This window comes from Orcinus orca, chromosome 3 (assembly GCF_937001465.1).
Source record: "Orcinus orca chromosome 3, mOrcOrc1.1, whole genome shotgun sequence".
Lineage (NCBI taxonomy): Eukaryota > Metazoa > Chordata > Mammalia > Artiodactyla > Delphinidae > Orcinus > Orcinus orca.
In genome coordinates this window covers 12,611,914-12,635,289 of record NC_064561.1, presented here as the reverse complement: position 1 = coordinate 12,635,289, position 23,376 = coordinate 12,611,914, and the positions used below count along the sequence as shown (strand labels likewise).

The window sequence follows — 23,376 nt, the reverse complement described above, 5'->3', positions numbered from 1 at the left end:
TCATTTTAATGAGCTCGTTATATAAACAGAGCAGATAGAGTTACCCCAAGAGGGAGTTGTTAAGAAGCATGAAGCCCTCAAATTTCATATTTCATAGGCAGATGTCTGAGGCTATAGAGGGATTTGGGGCTGACTTCATAGCTTTGAGTTTTATGTGTTAGAAAAGGATGCCCAATGTCTTACTCAGATGTTGGTGTCAGATCTCCAGGCAAACCGACTGGGAACCATCTTTCATGAGTGCCTCTGAGTCAGCCCACAAAGGCAGCAAAGGAAAGAAATCATACTTACCTGATGTTGAGACAGTGCCAAATCCATGTTTCAGGGAAGTAGGTCCTTTTCTTCTTCTCTGCTCTATGAAAAAAATTTTTTTTTAAAAAAAGAAATGATTAAAGTTTCACGGACATAACTTAATTCTGTTACCTGGCAGGTTAACATTTTACTTGATTAGCCTATAATATGTTAATTCTCTTACCCAGCAGCTTCATATTCTACACGTTTTAATTCTCTGACCTGGAAAGGTTAGTATTCTACTCTAATAGGACACAATGTGTTAATTCTTTCACCTGGCAGGGTTAACATTCTACTTGATTAGGACTAGTACAAGCGAGGCATCAAAGGCTTGACAGAGGCTTCTTAAAATGACAGTGGTGCCTTGCATCCTGAACTTAGAAGGTAAGAAGGGCCACAGGGACCACCCCATGTCCTCTCCTTTGTTAATTTCCCTCCCTGGGTTTGCCATGTTTTTCTGCATCATTACATAGAGCTCTCCTATCCCCTCTCCCCCTTCCTCTGTGCTTTCTTTTTTTTTTTTAGTTTTTTTTTAATTGAAGTATAGTTGACTTACGACATTGTGTTAGTTTAGTTTCTGAAGTACAGCAAAGTGATTCAGTTACACGTATATACACTCTTTCATGTGCTTTCATTCTTGGTTTATCCTCAGAAGCCTCACAGCCCACCTTCCTCAGGGGCTGTCCTATTTTTTTTTTTTTTCTTTTCCTTTTTACAGTCTTTATTGAATTTGTTACAATATTGCTTCTGTTTTATGTTTTGGTTTTTGGGCCCCGAGGCAGGTAGGATCTTAGCTCCCCAACCAGGGATTGAACCTGCACCCCCTTCACTGGAAGGCAAAGTCTTAACCACTGGACTGCCAAGGAAGTCCAGGGACTGTCCTATTCTTTAAAAAATAATATTAATAAGCCCTACTTGACATCTGGCAAAACTTCTCAAGATTAGAAATGCTCACATCTCTTTCAACCTGAGGTTACCTCTCCCAGGGATGAACCCTGAAATTAACCACAGACACATGTGCAAAGACAGACTATGGTGTGGCTCACTGCAGCACTGTGAGAAATAATAAACATCGTTTGGTTAATCAAATGACAGTACATTCACACCGTGGAATATTACGTGTCAGTGAAAAAGGGTGAGGTAAGTATATATGTACTGGTATGAAATGGCCTCTAAGGTTTATCGCTGACTTTAAAAAGGAAGGCACAGAACAGTATTATAGTATTCTCCCACTGTGTTTTTTTTTTTTTAAATCCTTGTGTATACACAGAAAATTTCTAGAAGGATATCTAAGGAATTATTGACCATTATTGCCTCTTAGAAGGGAGCGGAGGATCTGGAGGTGGGAGGGAGACTTCCATTTCATTATATACCCTTTCATACTCTTTGAAAAATAATTTAACCACATGCATATGGTTAAGAAAAATGTCCTTCAGAATAAGGATGCATTATCCAATTACAAAAAGGCACAAACACTTGCTTTTTAAGGCATTTCTTATGCCTTTCTGCATTGGGATTTACAATTCCCTTTGAGGTTTTGGGTTTTGAGGCTGCTTGCATATCCACTTCAGGCCAAGCTCTCAGGAGGCACGCACATGGGAGGCTCCAGGCTTCCAGAGTAGTGTCTGGCTGAAGGATGCTCAGGGGCCAATATTACACCTCCTCACTCAACCACATCTCAGAAATGCCTTCGTGTGCGTCCAAAGTACCATAGGGGGAGCCTGGTCTGCCTATGCCCTGATGTGGAGTTTGGAAACGAGGACCCCTGTGGGCCTGTTAAATGTGTGACTTGGGCAGGAAGAACCTAGGGGATCCAGGTATCCAGAAACCACTGCAGAGGAGACTGGGGGGACTGGGAAGGTTCCCAATCTGGGCAGAGAGGGCTTGAAAGAAGAAGAGGGTTTTCATGGACAGGCCTGCCAGGGTGGGAGATCCTCTGGGCCACATCTGGCTCAGAACAAGGGCTAAGGAGTCTGGGTGCCACCCTCAAGGTCTCCAAAGAGACCCAGATGCTGGGGCACTGCTGACCACACTGACCCCATCCCTGGCCCACTTGGTTCTGTGCTTCTCATTTAATGAGTTGGCAGGAAAGGGTACATCCAAGGCCTGCCTCCCCTTTCCCAGCCTACACACCCCTAAATTCAGAGAGAGTGAAAAGGCAAGGTCTTCAAAACACCCTACCCCTCCCCAAGCTGGCTGGAGTTGAGGAGTTAGTGGGAGAGGCAGAGAATGAAGAAGGTGGGAAAGAAGACAGGTGGGGAATGGGGGAGCAGAAGGGAGGGAACAAAGGGAAAGACAGGAGAGAACAGGAAACACTACCTCCTGTGAAACAAAGGTTTCCATGACACCAGGGACAAAGCCACAAATCTAAGGGGGAGATGTGAACTCCTCTCTCTCAGTAATTGATAAGTTAGCAAACAAACAAAGAAACAAAATGAGCAAGGATATGGAGGGTTTGGGCACCATCTACCATAGACTTGACCAAAAGTACTCATAGAGAATCCTATACCCAATGACAGGAGCTTGGACATTCTTTTCAAGTAGATATGAGCATTTACAAAAACAGACCATATACCACATAGCCCGTCTCCAAAATAAAAACCAGATGATGGGTATCATACAGACTATGTTTGTTGACCATAGTGGATATCATACAGACCATGTTCTCTGGCCATGATGCACATCTGACACAAATTTATAAAACACATAAAATTATAATAATTTTAAAAATCACTTGAAAGTTGAAAACACCTCTGGGTAAGTCACTTGCCACATCTGGGCAAATCAATTTTTCCGCTAGTAAGAATCTATTTGGAAGTCAGCAATAATGGAAACACTTCATAGCACAACTTGGGTGCAGCCAAAGCAACACTCTGAGGCTTAAACATTTGATTTAAAATAAGAAAGACTGAAAAGTAATTACTTGGTGTCTAACTCCAAAAGGTAAAGAGTTGGAGGGGAAGGGGGAAGAGACAGGAACAGAAGGAAGGAGGAAATGGTGGGAGGAAGGAGAAAGGGTAATAGAGAGAATTTTCTAAGCAGAGTCTCTGGGAGTGGGAGGATCAAGCCAGTTTCCCACCCTGCCCCAATTTGTCTGTCCCTAGGCAGATCTGCTCCCCTGTTACACCTTCCTTCTCTTCTGCACCCCCAACCCCCAATTCCATGCACTTGGATGGGTCCAAGGACTAGGGGGAGCAGGGCCAAAGTGCTCAGTGCCCCAGCACACTAGGCCATTGGTGAGTCTGGCCCCAAGGAGACACTGGGCAATGTCTGAAGACATTTTTGGTTGTCACAACTGGGGGTAGGGGTGGGGGGTTACTGGCATCTGGTTGGTGGAGACCAGGGATGCCACTCAACACCCTACAGTGCGTGGGACAGCCTCACTGCAGAAAATGATCCAGCCCCAAATGTCAACAGTATGAGTTTAGACAACCCTACTCGAGGCAGTGACAATTACCTGGGGGGTTGTCTGGAGGACACTGCTGCCATCAGGCTCCCTGTGTGGGGCTGGAAGGCAGGGACAGCCTCATCAGTGTACAGGCCGCCGTCTTGCCGGTGGTTCAGGCTCACCAGGTCTGTCATCACCACCAGTCCTGTTTCCTAGGCAACAGATAATGCCCAGACCCACAGTGGGGAAGTGGACATTGTAGTCCCAGAGGTCACTGCCCCAACATCACTGCTGCGTAGCCCTGAGGGAGTCAGTCCTCTCTCCAGGCTTGGTGACACGGACTAAGGGGGTCATGGGACCCAGGAGCCATCCAGGGCAGAGCAGAGGGGAGGCCAGCGCGTTTGTGGTCTAGGCACAAAAGGCCACATCTTGTATGATTCCATTTATATGAGACGTCCAAAACCACAGGCAGATCAATGGTTGCCAGGTGCTGGGGGAGGGTGGGTGTGGAGTGACTGCTAATGGTGACAGGTCTCCTTTTGGGGTGATGGAAATGTTCTGGAACTAGACAGAGGTGCTGGTTTGCACAGCACTGTGAACGTACTAAATGCCACTGAATTGTTCACTTTAAAATGGGTTAATTTTCTGCTACGTGAATTTCACCTCTATTTAAAACAAATCAATTGGCGCAGTGCCTAATCCGGACCAAGAGCCAATGACTGTGGGCTGCAGTTATTACTGTTATAATATAGGGACTTCCCTGGTGGTCCAGTGGTTAAGACTTCACCTTCCAGTGTAGGGGGTGCGGGTTTGATCTCTGGTCGGGGAGGTAAGATCCCACGTGCCTCACGACCAAAACACATAAAACAGAAGCAGTTGTAACAAATTCAATAAAGACTTTAAAAAAATGGTCCACATCAAAACAATTCTTTAATAAAAAAATGATATATATGTCTATATATTGGTATATATATTTGATACAGCAAAATGTTAACTGTGGGATCCAAGTGGTGGATCCACAGGTGTTCGCTAATTCGTTCAACGTTTCTGTATGTTTGAAAATGTTCCATAATAAAAATGGGAGGAAAAGGATGCCTGTTATTTATTTTAATTTGTTTTGGCCATGCCGCAGGGCTTGCAGGATCTTAGTTCCCCGACCAGGGATTGAACCCAGGCACCAGCAGTGAAAGCACAGAGTCCTAACCACTGGATCACCAGAGGATTCCCAAGGATGCCTTTTAAATGATTTAAAACCTAGGATGAAAAGTGCTCTCATGCATTTGAGTGGAGACCGCCAGCATGCTAAAGTGGGCTAGAATGACATTTGTGTGTATTGCGTCTCCAGCAGCGCCCTGGTCCCCGGAGCCAGGAAGGAAGGGGACAGATTTGAGCTATAAATGTCAGCAAGGGACCTGAGAACACGGCACCTGCACCCATAGTGTAGGTTTTCCTTCCACCAAAGCACTTTCATCATCATTGCTCCAGAACAAGTTCAAGTTATCAACGGATACTCATTCTGCTCTCGTCCGTTTTGCAAATTGGGAGGGTCCACATATGAGCTTCCACTGGGGAGAATCAAAAAAGATTCTGCAATGCTAAAAGTTTGGAAACTTCCACCCCAACCCACCTCTGTACCCCGAGACCCTTTGTTTCAAAGGAAAAGGAGCTCAGAAGGGGGCGGTGGGGTCCAAGACCACCTCTCCTTACGGCAAAGGCAAACCCGGAGTCCTTGGTGACACCCCAGGGCCACAGGAAGATGGAGGAGCGCCGGCGTCGTCGGGCCATCAGCCCAGCCCACCAGAAGGGTCCATCCTCCCTGGACACCCCAAAAGCATCAGAAACATCGTAATCTTCCAATTCCCGGAAAACCTACAAACAAAGGGGAGCAGGAACTGGTCAACTGAGGGTTTCTTTTCAACCCAAACTGGCCTGGCATGCTCCCATCTCAACCTCCTCTCAATGTATCACTTGGAACCAATCTTAGGAGACAGGAGTTGGTGGCATTAACCCATTTTTAAGATGGGAAGCGTGGGGCTGAAGAGGTGGGACCCGGACAACGTGACATTGGATTTGACTCCAAGATCTTTTAACTGCACCCAAACAGCGACAAGGATGGGGTTTGCTGAGAATGAACCCAGTGAAGAGAGACAATCTGGATTTATACGGGGCTTTTCAGTTATTGGAAAGGAAGAGACGTCCGTGAAGATGCTGGAGCCCAGTGCCCAAGGGCCCCCGCTCACCTGGGTGGGAGTCAGCCGAAACCCAGACCTGAGCAAGTAGATGCTCTTGTCAACCGCAGCTACACACACGCAACTGCCCCTTGCAGCCCTGACCCGCAGATCGACGACTTCCCCGGGTTGGGTCTCATTTGCTGAATATGTCAGTGAAACCTGGACCCAAACACAGCAGAAAACTCGGGAGCTTGACCAAACTCTCCAGACCCACCCACCCACCCACCCTCTCTGCCCTCCGAAAAGAGTCGGTCCTCGCCAGCTCAGCTGGGACCCTGGCTTTGCTGCCCAGATGAGGAAAAGGATGGGAGGCTGAATGACGGGAACCAGGCTGGCGCAACTGGTACATTCTGTGCAGAAGATGGGAGGGGAGAAGAGAGGTGGGGAGAGGGGCGGTGACAGAGGACATGTTGCAGCCAGTTTTGGAGGGCGCAGGGAGAGGACGTGGGGGGCGGAGCCCGTTTGGGGGGACGTGAGTGGAGCCCAGCAGGGACAGAGAACAGCTGACCACTTTTCCTGTGTGTAATGAATCCCCATCTGGGTGAGTTTTGGAGGATCTCCAGTAAAGACGCAACTTAGGATCCTGAAGGTAGGGCAACCCTTAAAAGTCCTGCCTGTCATACTATGTGAAGTCTGAGTGGCAGCTGTGTGCAGTCTACCCCAGCCCCGACACCCTGGAGCCCTCAGCCCTGATGACTCTTGCCCATCGCCTCTCCCTCCCCCAGTTTGGTACCCGATGCTCTACCTGGTTTTCAAAGAAGGTCTCAACAGCAAACTGGAGGCTGTCAGCCACTCCTTCTCCATTCTCCCTGACGTAGAAGGCCAGCAGGCGGCCGAGGGGGACCATGCTGGGGGTCACGGTCAGCCGGAGAGAGGTCACGCACACATTGACCTCTGCTGCTGGGGCTGGAGAGGGCTCTTAGACAAGTCAAAGGTGGGGAGAGACATGAAAGCTCAGCATCCCACAGTAGAACCACCGATGCCCCAGTTGCTCTGGGGGTTACATAGGGGGTGGCGCGAAGAGATGGCAGCCCAGGGCTGGCCCAGGGCAACTACTCCATGGATACTCACACCCCCTGTTATTTCACCCAGAAGGGAAGATAAACCCAAGAGGATGTGGACGCACAATGTCCAAAGCACCCTTCAGGCCAGTGGTTCTCAACCATGGCAATGCTACTCCCCAGGGGGCATTTGGTAATTTTGGTTGTCGCAACTTGGGGGTGTTACTGGCATCTAGTGGGTGGAGGCCAGGGATGCTATCCAACACCCTACAATGCACAGGACAGCCCCACAGAGAATAATCCGGCCCCAAACATCAGTAGTGTGGAGGATGAGAAACTGACGTGGATGAGAGAGACCCTGTCTGACGTCCTGTCTGCCTGTCTGCCCGCCTTCCTATCCATCATCCATCCATCCATCCATCCAATTATCCACCCATCCATCCATCTATGACTCTATCTAACCATCCATCTATCAATTTATCTATTGATTCTATTTATAAAGCCATCTCTTTATCGACCCACCTATCCATGACTCTATCCATCCATCAACTTATCTATTGATAATTCTATCTATGAATCTGTCTCCCTATCTATCTATCTATCTATCTATCTATCTCAGTGATTCACACCCAGGCGTCACTTTTCCCCCTAGAGACACTGGTGATATCTGGAGACATTTTAGGTTGTCATACTGTGTGTAGGGGGGTTGCCACTGGCATCTAGTGGGGGGAGACCAGGGATGTTGCTCAGCAGCCTACAGTGCACAGCACAGGCCCCATAACAAAGAATATCCTGCAAGTGTCCACAGTCCCTAGTTAGGGGATCCTGCTTGAGGCAGAAGGGCTGTGAAGAGGACGAGGCTGGGGAGACCCAGGGGAGGAGGTGGGTCTTGTGAGGAACATGTGGAAAAGAAGGACCCCTACATGGGGAATCAGTCTGGGCAAAGGCGGAAGGGGCCTGGCAGATGGCAACCTGGCACAGCGTGGGCCTGTGCAGGGGCCCAGCCCATGGCAGCCTCAAGAAGCGATGCCTCCAACAGCTGGTCACTGCCCAACCTCCTGGCCCCAACCCGGTCTTGCCTGGGACGTGTGCCCTCCACCCTGAGGCAGGCCCCCCCTCCTGGCTGCACCCTGCCTACTCCTCCTTGCTGGCGCGCCCACCCCAGTCTCAATGGTTCAGAAGGAATATAGGAACCTCCAGCCCGTGGCCTAGCTCACCTGTCTCGGAAAGGTGCGTTAAGCGGATGGGCTTCTCCGGGGCTGCCCGTTTGCTTCTCTGCTGGGTGATGTGGGCAGGCTGCTGGCCCGAGAGCACAATGTTGCCCCTCGCAGCCACCTCATAGTACAGAGTGAAATTGCAGGGGCACGTGGACTTCACTGGGAAATGGGCATCCTCCCCGACCTGTGGGAGACATGGAGCATGGGGAGCCATGCCTGACATCCACAGCCCAGCACCAATGCCACAGCCTACCCTAGGGAGAAGGCCACTGTGGGGCCACAGGGAGGCCAAGAAAGCTGAGGGAGGAGCACTGGCTTCAGAGCTGAGTGCTCAGCATCCGGTCCTGGCTGTGGCCACATCGCCATGGCAACCTCAGCTGATGCTCTGTAAATGGGGCTGTGCTGCGGATGAACCGTGATAAGGGTATGGAAAACTCTCCGTGAGTGCAATGTAGTAAGGATCTGAACCTAGCCTAAGAGAGGTCTGGCCTTTGTCCCCTGCTCCTGGAAGGTGATCTTTAAGGCCTTGAAATGTCCCGCCTGATGAGTCTTTGTGTATCTGGGGTCTGGGGCCACACCAGATACTAACAATATAATTTACGGTAGGGACATTGGGCCACACTATATCAGTTTGACCTCTGGAGGGGCTGAGACTAGGGTCGGCCAGGCAGGTGGTTAGCCATGTCTATGTGACTAACCTCCAATAAAAACCCTGGACACTGAGGCCCGGGTGAACACCCCTGGTTGGCAGTACGCCATGCATGTGGTCACACATTGTTGCCGGCAAAGCGACACTGTCCTTGACTCTATGCGGGGAGGACAACTGGAAGTTCACATTCAGAACTCACCTGGCCCCTGCCTCATGATCCTCTTGCCTTGCCTGTTTTTAATCTGTATCTTTCACTGTATTAAACTGTAACTGATTCTAACAGCTTTCAGGGATTCTGTGACTCCCTCCAGAGATTAAAGAAACTGAAAGTGGTTTGGTGACCCCCCCAAATTCTGCAATTGATGGGGGATGGTCTTGGGGACTATTCCCTAACTTCACAGGCACCAGTGCAGGCAATGGGCTGGAACTTCTCGTTGGATATACACTTGATGAGTTGGGTTCTATCACAATCCCCAAGTTTCCAGAGGGGATTTGATCCCTTCCCAACATCAGTGAGTGGTGGGGACAGGATTCAAACCCCAAAGGGCTGAAGCCAGAGCCCCATGCTTAACCTCCACGCTGCCCTCATTCCCTGTGTTACAGCTGAGGTCTCCCAGGTCCTGTGACCTCCCCAAGAGCTTGGCGTGTGACCATTTCCAACACTGATGTTACAGGCTGCATGAGAAGTCATCCTCTGGACTTTTGCCCCAGAGGTTCCCTCCTCTGCCCCATGTTTTACAATCCATGACTCTCCCCAAACATCTGGGCCACCCTGAATGCCCAGAGGAGGGTAATCTGAGGTGGTGAGTATCATTCTCACTGTGGGTCCTTGGGCAAGTCATTTCACCTCTCTGATCCTCAGTTTCCCCATTTGTAAAATAAGGTTATATCTCCTGGACAGAAGGTCCTGAGGATCCAATGAAATGATGAACGTATCATTCTCAACACCACACCTGTTCACTGTGGGTGGTTAATAAATGTCATTCTACTTCCCACTGAAGACAAGAACCCACCCGTTAAAAGAGCTGACCCAAAGGTACTCACTCCCACAGCCAAATCTGGGAAACTGGAGTAGCAGAAAGAAGAATGAACTCTTCAAGAGTGTCAAGGTCATGAAAGACAAGGAAAGACCAAGAAACCATCAGACTGGAGGACACGAAATGCAGTGTGAGATCCTGCATGGGATCCTGGACTGAAAAAAGCAGGTGCCTGGAAAAACTAGGGAAATGCAAATAAAGCCTGGGGTTTAGTTATGTCCAGTGCTGATGTCTTAGTTTTGACGAATGTGTCATGGTCTCAGAAGATGGTAACATTAGGGGGAAGCCTAACGAAGCGCCAGTGGCCTTTTTTGTCCAAGTGCAAAAGCTGATCCTAAAATTCACACGGAAATGCAAAGGATCCAGGATAACCAAAACAATCTCGACAAAGAACAAAGTTGTAGGACTCACGCTTGCCAATTTCAAAACTTACTACAAAGCTACAGTATCAAAACGGTGTGGTATTGGTATAAGGACAGACATATAGATCAATAGGATAGAACTCAGAGTCCAGAAGTAAACATCTATGGCAAACTGCTTCTCATCAAGGATGCCAAGACCTTTTGAAGGGGAAAGAACAGTCTTTTCAACAGATGATTCTGGAACAACTGGATCTCCACATTCAAAAGAATGAAGTTGGACCCTACCTCACACCATATACAGAAGTTTACTCAAAATGGTTCAAAGACTTAAATGTAAGAGCTAAAACCATAAACTGTTAGGAGAAAACATAGGGGTAAACCTTCATGACCTTGGATTTGGCAATGGTTTCTTTGAGATACGGCACCAAAAGCACAAACAACAAAAGAAAAATAATAGATAAATTGGATTTCACCAAAATTAAAAACCTTTGTTGCATCAAAGGACACTATCAGGAAAGTGAAAGGACAACCCACAGAATGGCAGAAAAGACTTCCAAGTCATATATCTGATAAGGGTCTAATGTCCAAAATATATAAAGTACCCTCACAGAAACAAAAAGACAAACAATTTAAAACACTAGGGAAAGAAAGCTGGATGAAGGATATGCAGGAACTCTCTGCACTACATGAGCAACTCTTCTGTAAGTCTAAAGTTATTCCAAAATCTGAAATGAAAAAAGGAAGCATGGTGGTCACAAATTATAACACCTTGAATCATCTTTTAGAAGTTCACAAGTCCATAGGCACACTGAAAACAACCATAATACAGCAAAAATAATAGCGGGGCAAGTTCTTTTTTTACCAGCTAATAAATTTAGAAGGAATGTCAGAATCATCATAAGTGCAGAAATCACAGTATCCATCATAAAGCCAATGTGATAACTGATTACAGCAAGAATCATCAAAGATGCCAAAGGCATTCGGTGAAAGGTTGCTGGGGCTCAGGACACTGTGGCAGGGACCTCAGAGTGTCACCCAGATTATTTATTAGCTTCACCTGCAGAGGGAAAGAGCTGGTAGGAACCAGACCCAGCTTCAGCAAGGGTGGGGCTGCCCAAATCTGTGCCTCCTGATGGCGCTCAACAAAAGGAGTACGTACATAGTAGTTTCGCCAGAACCATGTTTTAACCTGAATCTCACTCATAATGTGGGATAATCTACAAGATCACAGGCTGGAATTCTTTACAAAAGTCATGGCAATGAAAAGGCAGGGAGACTGTTCTAGATCAAGAACGATTACGGACACAGAAGAGCCAAATGCAACTTTTAAATTGATCCTGAGTAAAATGCAGGCACGCATACACACACGCACACACAGGTGAGCACACACACACGTGCACGTGCACAAGCATGCATCTGCAAGACATGCATACACATGCACACTCACACATATGTGCAGGCATGCATGGGTGTGCACACACACTATATATAAACTATATCTCGAGGACACCTTTGAGAATCTGAATATTGCCTGTGAATTAGACAATATGATTGAGTTAATATAATTTTCTCAGATATAACAATGACCTTGCGGTCATGTTGAAGAACGTCCCTATTTTTAAGACACATTATGCTCAAGTATTTAAGAGTGAAGCATCATATCTGTAATTTACTTTCAAATCTTGCAGTCAAAAAAGGGGGAGGGCTTCCCTGGTGGCGCAGTGGTTGAGAGTCCGCCTGCCGATGCAGGGGACACGGGTTCCTACCCCGGTCCGGGAAGATCCCACGTGCCGCGGAGCGGCTGGGCCCGTGAGCCATGGCCGCTGAGCCTGCGCGTCCGGAGCCTGCACTCCACAACGGGAGAGGCCACAACAGTGAGAGGCCCGCGTACCTCAATAAATAAATAAATAAATAAATAAGGTGGAAACAAATAGATGGATAAATAGGTGAATGGATGGATGGATGGGTAGATGGGTGGGGGAATGGGTGGTAGGTGGATGATGGGTGCATGGGTGGGTAGATGGGAGGATGGATGGATGGGTGGATCGGTGGGGGGGTGGGTAGATGGGTGGGTGGATGGGTGGATGGAGAGATAAATAGATGAGTGGATGGATGGGTGGATGGGTAGATGGATGGGTAGGTAGGTGAGTGGGTGGGTGGGTAGATGGGTGGGTAGATGGATGGAGGCAAAATATTAATTCATAAATCTAGGTGAAAAGCGTATGGTTATTTATTATACTTTTTTTTATTTCTCTCTAAATTTGCAAATATCCTCCTTATAACAACACCCAAACAAAAGTCTCTTTCTGTTTGAGATGCTGGGAAAAAAAAGGAAAGAGTGCAAATCTTTTTCTTCTTCTCACGAACTAACCCCATGGCATCAGAGCAAACCTAAAATATTGGGGTGACAGCCCCATTTACAGAGCAGCTCCTCCCTGCACATCTCTTGGTGCTGGAGGAAGAAGAAAGGGCCCCAACACAGAGCTGGGACTGCACCAGGCATGGTCACTCTTGCCTCAGTACCCTGAGGTCACACTCAGGGCCCCTCGATGACAGTCTGGGACGGGGAGAGCTGGCGCCTGCTGACCTGACTGAGGCAGGACAGAGGTGTCCCTCCAAGAAGAAATTCTGAGCGGCCCAGCCAAGTCCTCGCCTATGGGAACAGTGGTCCCAGCAGACATGACACGGGACTCCTTCCCACCCCCACAAGAAGGTGGCCAACCCCAGCACCCCTATGCTGCAGATGGTTAAACAGTATTAAAACAAGAACAGCGTGTGCAGCCAAGCTGGGCGCGATCTCACTGGAGTTTCTCATTCTCATAACCCCCACAGAGGGCCATTAAGCCCAGGGAATAGGCAGCCCTGCCACCTCAGTTCCTCCAAGATGCGTCCCAGGGGCCCCTCAGGTCTGGGCAGCGCCCTCGGAGAGGGGATCTCAGAGGTTTACAGGGCTGGTAGGGCTTGGGAGTCCCATTGGCAAGTGGTTTCCATTAGAGGCAATGCTGGCAAGCCTGCCACCACCCACGGCAGCCGGGCTCAGCCCTCAGAGCATCAATTAGGGGAATTAACGGAGTGCTTTATAAAACATACATATACGTATATATCGTTTAATAGGTGAGGGGACAAACAAACCGCAGTTGATCCAAACCATATGATGCAATATAATTCGCCACGAAAATGAAAGGCCCTCTCAAGTCAGGAAAAGAGTCGGAGGTAGTTCGATGCAAATTGCTAAATGAAAGAAGCCAATCTGGGGACTTCCCTGGTGGTCCAGTGGCTAAGACTCCACACTTCCAATGCAGGGGGCCTGGGTTCAATCCCTGGTCAGGGAACTAGATCCCACATGTCACAACTAAAAAAGATCCCCCGTGCCACAACGAAGATCCCGCAAGTGGCAACAAAGATCCCACGTGCTGCAACTAAGACCCGGCACAGGACTCCCCTGGTGGCGCAATGGTTAAGAATCCACCTGCCAATGCAGGGGACACAGGTTCAATCCCAGGTCCAGGAAGATCCCACATGCCGCAGAGCAATTAAGCCCATGCGCCACAACTACTGAGCCCACGTGCCACAACTATTGAAGCCCACGTGCCTAGAGCCCGTGCTCCACAACAAAAGAAGCCACCGCAATGAGAAGCACGTGCACCACAATGAAGAGTAGCCCCCGCTCGTTACAACTAGAGGAAGCCCTCGTGCAGCAACGAACACAACACAGACAAAAAAAAAAAAAAAAAGACCCACTGCAGCCAAATAAATAAATAAATATTTTTTAAAAAAGAAGAAGACAATCTGAAAAGGACACGCACTGTATAATTCTGGCTCTATGACATTCCGGAAAAGGAAAAAGTATAAAGACAGTGAAAAGCTCAGCGTTTGCCAGGGGTTGGAGGGAGGGAGGGAGGAATAGGTAGAGCACAGTGGATTTTTCGGGAAGTGAAACGATCCTGTATGACATTGTAACAGTGGATACGTGACATTGTGCATTTGTCATAAAACGTGCACCACCAAGAGGGAACCCTGACATACACTGGGGACTTCAGTGCATAATCACATATTAATAGCAGCTCATCAATTTTAACAGATGGTAATAATCAGGGAAACTGCGTGCAGGGGAAGTGGGTGTATGGGAAGTCTCCATATTTCCTGCTCAGTGTTTACAGATCCCTATTTCCACACACATCTTCACGCATCTTACTTAATTTGGATCATGGAATAACAGACTTGGGAAGAACTAACGTGAGACCCAGCTCTGAGTTCGTCTCATCTTTGCACTCGGTGTGTCTGCAAGTGTCTGGTGGGTGACTTCCGGTGCCTTTGCACAAGAAACTCCAGACAGTGGGGAACCAGGGCCAACAGGACCCTGAGGGCAGGTGACATCACAGTAAACACAGCCTTGGCCTAAATGTCCATCATAAATAAATTACAGGAATTCATTCCATGCAATACTCCCCTTGCTGGAGGGATGGGGCTCCTGTGTCAGCATCAGCATTAACCCTGCTGGGGCATGTGCAGGCTCCCTGGAGGCACGTGCATGCTGCTTCTTGGGCCCCGTCCTGCTCGAGAAGGGCACACCTGAAAGCCTTACCTGCAGGGGGAGGGAGGGCGGCTGCAGCTGCAGGTAGCACTGGCTTGGGGAGTACCAGCTGCTGAGGGAGAGGTAGCTGGGCAGGTACTGGGTCCCCACGAGCTTTCCACCGAGGGCTGTCACCTTGGTCTAAAGAAGAGAGGGTATTTGATCAAGGCTTGGATGCTTGGTGTAGGAAGGGGGTCTTAATCAAGCCTATGTAATGAAACCCCAATAAAAACCGTGGACACTGAGGTGGGCGTGAGCATCCCTATTGGCTGTGCTCTGTGTGTAGTATCAGGAGGGTGATGTGTCCCGACTCCACGCTTCTGCCTGCCCCGCCCTGCCCTGCAGCAAGATCTTCTCATGCTCCAATTTCCCTTTGGAGAACCTCTTCCCCAATTCTCAGAGTATGGGGTCCAGTGTGGCTAGCTTGTTCTTCCCCAGCTCCACGGGAAGCAAGTGTCCAAGGCTGGCCACAGGGTGTTGGGGGTTGGCTCAGGCAATGGCAGGTGGCCCACGTGGCCACTGAGAGACAGTGCCCTCATAGGCATATTAGGGAAGCCCATGTCCTGGGCTTGCCAGCACCTTCGGTGGCTCCTCAGAGGGTAAAGCCTCCTTGGGAAGTGAGCACAGGGGAGATGGTGGTCAGGAGAGGGAGAAGCCGCGCTGGGCAGCATCCCCAGAGCTCTGGACGCTGCTCCCCCTGGAGTTCTCCATCCTCCCCCTTCATGCCCCAGGGACTGGCAGTTATATGACTTTTGCTCCTTTGGGAGTTTGAACCTGCTGTCTTCACTTGCTGCTGGAAAAGTGTGGCTAACACAAGAGAGTTGCCAGAAGTGGGGGGAGGAAGGGAGTAGTCTAAGACCTCTGTGTGATAAAGAATAAAGAAGCTGGGGACTTCCCTGGTGGCACAGTGGTTAAGAATCCACCTGCCAATGCAGGGGACATGGGTTCGAGCCCTGGTCTGGGAAGATCCCACATGCTGTGGAGCAACTAAGCCCGTGCGCCACAACTACTGAGCCTGCGCTCTAGAGCCCGTGAGCCACAACTACTGAAGCCCGTATGCCTAGAGCCCGTGCTCCGCAACAAGAGAAGCCACCGCAGTGAGAAGCCCACACCTCAACGAAGAGTAGCCCCCACTCACCGCAACTAGAGAAAAGAAGCTGGCCCACCTTTATCTCAGTTACTGGCAGATAGCCTCTGAACCCCTAAAATTTCCCAAGTGATGCGGGTGTCTTTGTTATTCACGGTGGGTCCTGATCATATGAGCTAATGAGATAATTCGGGATGGGGACAATCATGCCAGAAAGACCAATCATGGGATTAGAGGGTTGGGGCTTTGAGCCACGGGATGTGGTGTCCACTTGACCTCTAGGGAGGGGAGGCGGCTAGAGACTGAGTTCAGTCCTGGGGCCAATGATTAATCAATCAAGCCTATGTAGTGAAACCCCAATTAAAACCGTGGACACCCAAGTGGGAGTGAGCATCCCTATTGGCAATGCTCTGTGTAGTGTCAGGAGGGTGACGTGTCCCAACTCCATGGGGACAGCACACGAAGCTACAAATTTGGGACCCTCCCAGCTCTCGTCCTATGCATGTGTGTCTCTCTCTTTGGTTGGTCCTAAGTTGTATCATTTTGCTATGATAAAACTGTAATTGCAAAAAATACAAACTTCCAGTTATAAATTCAGTCCTGGGGATGTAATGTACAGCATGGTGTCTGTAGTTAATCATATCGTATTGTACATTTGAGAAAGTTGCTAAAAGAACAGATCTTAGAGGTTCTCATCACAAGAAAAAAAAAGTGTAACTGTGTACGGTAACTGGACATATTGTGATGTCATTTCACAATATATACATACATTAAATCATTATGTTGAACACCTGAAATGAATATAATGTTACACGTCCACAGGTGCTGTAATTGTAAGGTAGTGGGGTAGCAGGAACCTCCAAATTTGTAGCCAGGTGGTAAAAAGTGTTGGTGGCCTGGGGATCCCTGGCTGTTAAAAATCTTTAAGGAGGGCTTCCCTGGTGGCGCAGTGGTTGAGAGTCTGACTGCCGATGCAGGGGACGTGGGTTCGTGCCCCGGTCCGGGAAGATCCCACGTGCCACGGAGCGGCTGGGCCCGTGAGCCATGGCCGCTGAGCCTGCATGTCTGGAGCCTGTGCTCCGCAACGGGAGAGGCCACAACAGTGAGAGGCCCATGTACCGGGGGAAAAAAAAAAAAAAGTCTTTAAGGACATGTCGCCCACAGGGGACATAGTGACCACAAGTGTCCTCGGCTCCCACCTACACATTTATTCTCAGCTACCTTCTGTCCCCACCATCCCAGTGTCCGTGGGGCCACCACGCCTACCACCAGCTATAGAGGTGAGGGCTGGGACATCCTCTTTACCACACCTGCTCCTCCCTCCCCTGACAAGGAGACACCAGGTCCTGCCAATTCTACCTCCACAGCTCCAGGCTCAGTGTCCTCTCCATCATCACCTCCCGTCTGCCCACCTGTGGCCCCGCCCAGACATCCCCCACTATGGGCACTGGAGTGACAGACTGCCTTCTGGGTAAGCCCTGAGCACCCCTGTGAGGTGAGGGGAAGCCCCACTGGCTCCCTCCTCCATACCTCCTTGAAATGGCTTGGCTGGCTGGGCATTTGCAGGATCCAATTACACTAGGACTGTGGGCCTCTGGGGCTGTGCATATGCTGTTCCACCTTCCTGGAAGCAGCCTGGCTGAACCTCCCCCTCGTCAGGAGTCCACCTGGGAAGATCCCCTCACAGGAGCCAGGCACCCTCATCTCTTCTCAGCCGCCCGCCTCACTCTGGGGTGGTCGGGTTATCTGACTCACTATCAGCCTCCCCCGTCAGACTTTGAACTCCCTCAGGGCAGGGGCAGGACCCAGGTCCACTGACCCAGCGCCTGAGCATGGCCTGGAGGAGGGGCCAAATCCATGCCTGCTGGCTGAATGACAAGGGTCTAGGTGACTCACCCACCTCCAGCCACACGTGCTGGGCTGACACAGGGATGGAGGGGATTTCGAACCCTACCAGCCCACCCCGGGACACAGACTCGGTGGTGTATATGTTGTCCTTCGGCGTCAGCTCTGCCCTGATCTGGACCGTCACCCCCTCAGCCGGGCTGCCGTCTGGGTAGGACAGCTCCACCTGGAAGGAGTCACCAATGATTCAACGTGGTTAGGGTGGCAACACTTCCCAAATGGATCTATAGATTCAACCCAATCCCCCAGCAGGCTCCCAGCCAGCTTCCTTGCAGCAATCAACAATCTAATGCTAAAATTCATACGGAATTACAAGTGGCCCCAAACAGCCAAAGCAGTCCTGAAAAAGAACCAAGAACTCACACATCCCAATTTCAAAACTTACTACAAAGGTACAGTAATCAAGACACGTGGTACTGGTATAAGGACAGATATGCAGACCAGTAGAGTAGAAGAACTGAGAGTCCAGATATAAATCCACCCATCTATAGTCAATTGATTCAAAAAAATAAGATTCAAATATGGTGAGGGGTAATTCTCTGGCACTCCAGTGGTTAGGACTCCACGCTTCCACTGCAGGGGGCATGGGTTCAATTCCTGCTCAGGGAACTAAGATTCTGCATGCCGAGTGGCACAGCAAAAGGAAAGAAAAGAAAAAGATTATAGTCAATTGATTTATGACAAGGGTGCCAAGACCATTCAATGGGGAAAGAACAATCCCTTCAACAAGTGGTTCTGGGACAACTGGATCTCCACATGCAGAAGAATGCAGTTGAATCCCTACCTCACACCATATACCAAAATTAACTCAAAATGGATCAGAGACCTAAATGTAATGGCTAGAACTACAAAACACTTCGAAGATAACGTAGGGGAAAACTTTTATGACCTTAGACTTGGCAAAGAAGTCACAAGGCACAAATCACCCCATGCCAGCCATTCTCCTGGTGCCACAGCCAGGTAGGAATTGGGCGGGCAATGCCACGGACAGTGCCACGTGACTCTCAGACCTCACTCATTCAGGCAGGTAGAAAAGGCAGTCAGAATGAGGGGTTCAGATATTGTGAAGAAATACGGTCAGTGGTTCCTGAAGGACCCTGGAGCACCCCTCAACTGTGTAGGCTATCTGGTGATGGGGTGACCAGCTTCAGCTCCATTCTTTAAGGTAGACAGTAGAAAATTTCTCAGGTGTAGGTGAAATGCTCCCCTTTCACTGAATGGACAGCTCCAAGCCCCTTCTTCATACACCATCTGACCCTGCACATGGTGCCTTAGCTTCTACTCAAGCTGGTACCCTCAAAGCCAGGGGCACATAAGCCATGTCTCTGTGTGTGGGACAGTGGGAGCTGAGATCTCATCATGGAGGAGAAGAGAGAGGTCCCAGAGTAGAGCAGGAGAAGCAGGACACAGCATGGGATCCTGTGGGTGACCGATGGAACATAAAAGGGGACAGGGGTGTGGGTGCTGGGCAGAGGCAGGGGTTAGAGGGCATGGCCAGCTTCCCCCTGAGGTGATGCTAGGCTCCACTGGCCTTGACTCCCCCAGCTGCAATTGAAACACAGATGCCCCAGTTCAGCAATTAGGATAAGGATCTCGAATTTCTAGTCACCTCAAACTTTACTGTGTAGAAAAAATGGTGTGGTGGGTGGGAGGGAGATGGGGGCTTGTTCAAAATGTTGTTCCCCACAGGGGATCTGAATCAGTCTGTCTCAGGGAATGGGGATCTGCCTTTTAGGGACTTAGCTATTAAGTCATCCAGAGATAACGTCAACCCAGTTAAGGAAGGTGATTTAATAAGTGGATACGTTTGGTAGTGTATATGGGAGGGAGATGCAAGAGGGAGGAGATATGGGGATATATGTATGTGTATAGCTGACTCACTTTGTTATAAGGCAGAAACTAACACACAACTGTAAAGCAATTATACTCCAATAAAGATGTTAAAAAAAAAAATAATAAGTGGATACGTAGCATCATGGTTTAACGCTCTAGGTACGGGAATGTCTAACTATGTGGATTAAAGTAAACCATGCTTTTAGGTGGAGCAGAATGTCCAGTGTCCCCTGCCCTGGGTACCAGCTCTCGTCACACTCAGCAAAGCAGTCCCTTGATCCCAAGACGGCAGAAGTTCTGCTGGCACAATCAAACGACGTAGTATTCGGCCAAGTCACGGCTGTGGGGCCCGCGGCATGCACTGCAGTGGTTACACAGCGGTCCTTGGGCAGGAGCTGGGCTGGGAGGCAGCGCAGAGCCTGTGACCTTGACGGCCCCTGCTGGGCACCACGCCCAGGGCTTACCTTCCCCACATAGGACAGACCCGGCTTAAACTGCTTCCTGGTGTCCTTGGAGTACCGGACATCCACCAGCTGTCTCTGGACGGGGGTGGAGTCATCAAAAGCCACCTGTTGGCTCCCGTCCATGCTGGTCACCATGGCCCAGATGCTGACGGTGCCCCGGAAGTGCTCAGGGACATCGGCCAGGATCATGTCCTTCACGCAGATGTTGAAGTCCTGGGAGCCGTGGATCTGGAGGCGGGAAACACACAGGTCGTGCTCGCCGGGAGCTGGAGTGGCTTTGAGAGACGACTCGCAAGCACAGAGCTCAAGTAGGTGACTCTGGGGACTTCCCTGGCGGTCCAACGGTTAAGACTGCATGCTCCCAATCTGGGGGGCCCAGGTTCGATCCCTGGTCAGAGAACCAGATCTCACATGCCGCAACAAAGGTCCCATGCCACATCCACAAACAGCTGTGGAGTGAATTACTCAGTAAAGGAGAAAATTAAGGCAAGAGCCACCAGGGGCAGCCTCCAGGGACAATGGCTAGGATACCGAGGGCACCAACACCAGGCACGAAAGAGGTGAGGGGCCAGGGTGTCTACTCCACAGAAGCCTCAGGGACAGAGAGGGGGGACACATCCCAGGCGGCAAATGGATGAAGAAGTAGCCTCGGGTGGAAATCGGAAGGAGGTGGCGCTGACAGGGTTTAATGCCTGCAGGGGCACAGAATCTCCAAGATGTGTGTGGATGTTACATAGTAGCACGCTCACAACTTAATGTTAAGTTGAAAAAGAAAAACAAAAACCAGGTTATAAAACTTTACACGCACGGGAACGTGAAATCATGCAGCCACCTTGGAAAACAGTCTGGGAGTTCTTCAAACAACTAAACAGAGAGACACCACTGAGAGACTGAATATACAAATGGACCAGGGCCAGATAATACAGAAAAAAAGAGAACTCGGACCCACACTCTGCAGGCACCAGCAAGGAAGCCAACCCATTACAGTCGGCTCTCCGTATTCGCGGTTCCGCATTTGCGGATTCAACCAACTTCAAAGAGTTTCAATCTGGGATCCTGGGATGCAGAAGCCTCAGACATGGGAGGGCCAACTGTATCTATAAGTCAGACTTGTAAGAAGTCAGACCCCTATCTCAATAGCAACCAAACCATAACCCCTGTCACAACAAGCCCCAAATGGCCAGGACCAGATTCATAACTGACATTTTTTCTGATTTTGGCTCCCACTTCCATCTTAGGACCAATTGGAAAGAGCCAAATATGCACCCCCTCATCAATCACTTTCGATGCCTGCTTCTAGTTACCCGCCCATGACTTTCTGCACACCAATAGCCTCCCATCACGGCACACTGGAAGCCTTCCCTTTCTTTCACTATAAAGCCTTCCCACTTCTCCACCTGCCTTTGAGTCTCTGCCAAACACAGGTGATGGTGGCTAGCTCCCTTGCTGCAAGCTTCGAGTAAATAGCCTTTGCTTGTTCTTGTTTGGGCGGTCTTCATTTAATTGCACGCCATACAACCCAGGGATTCCAAATGCAAGAGAAATGAAAACATCTGGCCACACAAAAACTTGTACGTGAATGTTCACAGCATCATCCGTAATAGCCGAAAAGCAGAAACAACTCAAATGTCCGTCAGCTAATGAACGGATAAACAAAATGTGGTCCAACCACACAGCGGAATATTACTCAGCCATAAAAAAGGATGAAGTACCTACACACAGTACAATGTGGATGAACCTTGAAAACATCAGGCTGAGTGAAAGAAACCAGACACAAAAGGTCACATGGTGCATGATTCCATTTATATGAAATGTCCAGAAATCCATAGAGACAAAGCATGTAAGTAAGTGGTTGCCAGGGGCTGGAGATGCAAACAGGGCTTAACTGCAAAAGGATGTGAGAGATTGGCGGGGGTGGGGGGACGGTTAGCAGAAATATTCTAAAACTGTATGGTGGTGGTTGTATAACTCTGTAATATACTAAAAACTACCGATTCGTACATTCTATATGGGGATTTGAATTATATGATATGTGAATTATGTCTAAAGAAAACTTTTTTTTAACTTTACACACAACATCCTAAGAGGAAACACATCAAAATACCAATAGTGGCTGTGTCTGCCTATCAGAGGACAAGTCGACTTTATTACTTCTTCTTTATATGTTCTAGTCTCTATGTTCAGCCTGCAGGAATATTATCATCAGAATATCCCCACCATCTAAACTGTTTTGGAAAGCAAAATAAAACGGACGATCACAGAGCTGAAGCTGGTGGGAAGGGACCCACCGAGTGGGCCAGGGTTCCTGCTCCTCACCTTGGTGGTCCTAAGGATGGGGCGCCCCACCTCCTGGCTGTAGTACCCCACGCCATTTACAGTCATGTTGATGGTTAAAGTCCCGGAGACAGGTTTCCCAAAGGTATACCTGGAACGAAAGGACAAAGGGTAGTAAGTTTCACAAGCAGGAGATGCCCAGGGGACAGTGGGGGAGGGGTCAGTTTCAGGAAGGCCAGGCACAGCAAGATGTGATCAGTGGTACAGTGGCTAATCCAGGGATGCTTCCCATCCTACGTTCCACCCTTACAGCCCTCCCTGTAGCCCTGAGTAAGGACAGATCATGTCAGGGCCCTGTGTTCCTCTGCACCAAGCCTCATGTTGGACAGAAAAAGAGACCAAGGGTCAGAGAAGAACTCTGGAGCAAAGCAGCAGGGTATATGAGACAACCACTGAGGTTGGCCACACATTGGAGCAAGGCAGCCCAGAGGATCGAGCAACCGTGAACAACAGGAAGGCCTGGCTGGGCTTAAGTGCCCAAGGAGTTCAACTTTGAACCAGAGATCTGACCTCTCTGAGCTTTGGTTTCCTCATCGGGAGACTGAGAATAAAACCATCGTCTCAGGGATGTTGGTAAAATACTTAAATGTATGTATATCATGCCTGATGCAGTGGAGACACCTGCTTACTGGGACACAGGGGCAAAATTGGAGCAAAATGGGAGCAAAATTTAAAAAATAACACCCAGAATTTTGATAGTATTTTCTGGACTATAAAATGTGTGTATCCAGCAGCTCTATTTACAATAGCCAGGACATGGAAGCAACCTAAGTGTCCATCAACAGATGCATGGATAAAGAAGTTGTGGCACATATATACAATAGAATATTACTCAGCCATAAAAAGAAACGAAATTGAGTTATTTGTAGCAAGGTGGATGGACCTAGAGTCTGTCATACAGAGTGAAGTAAGTCAGAAAGAGAAAGACAAATACCGTATGCTAACACATATATACGGAATCTTAAAAAAAAAAAAAAAAAGGTTCTGATGACCCTAGGGGCAGGACA

The 23,376-nt window shown here is 49.1% G+C and overlaps 1 protein-coding gene across 1 annotated transcript in view; it reads right to left on the bottom strand.

Annotated features, from left to right (window-relative positions):
- CPAMD8 (C3 and PZP like alpha-2-macroglobulin domain containing 8) overlaps nt 1-23,376 on the bottom strand; it is a 98,545-nt gene that overhangs the window by 57,114 nt on the left and 18,055 nt on the right. The window contains exons 10-19 of the mRNA XM_049708264.1: nt 22,352-22,460; nt 20,036-20,263; nt 17,734-17,904; nt 14,759-14,887; nt 8,126-8,309; nt 6,653-6,825; nt 5,917-6,066; nt 5,384-5,545; nt 3,746-3,888; nt 289-351 (exon numbers count right to left, since the gene is read on the bottom strand). Of these exons, the coding sequence (XP_049564221.1) occupies nt 289-351; nt 3,746-3,888; nt 5,384-5,545; nt 5,917-6,066; nt 6,653-6,825; nt 8,126-8,309; nt 14,759-14,887; nt 17,734-17,904; nt 20,036-20,263; nt 22,352-22,460 (1,512 nt within the window). The remainder of the gene's footprint in view (nt 1-288; nt 352-3,745; nt 3,889-5,383; nt 5,546-5,916; nt 6,067-6,652; nt 6,826-8,125; nt 8,310-14,758; nt 14,888-17,733; nt 17,905-20,035; nt 20,264-22,351; nt 22,461-23,376) is intronic.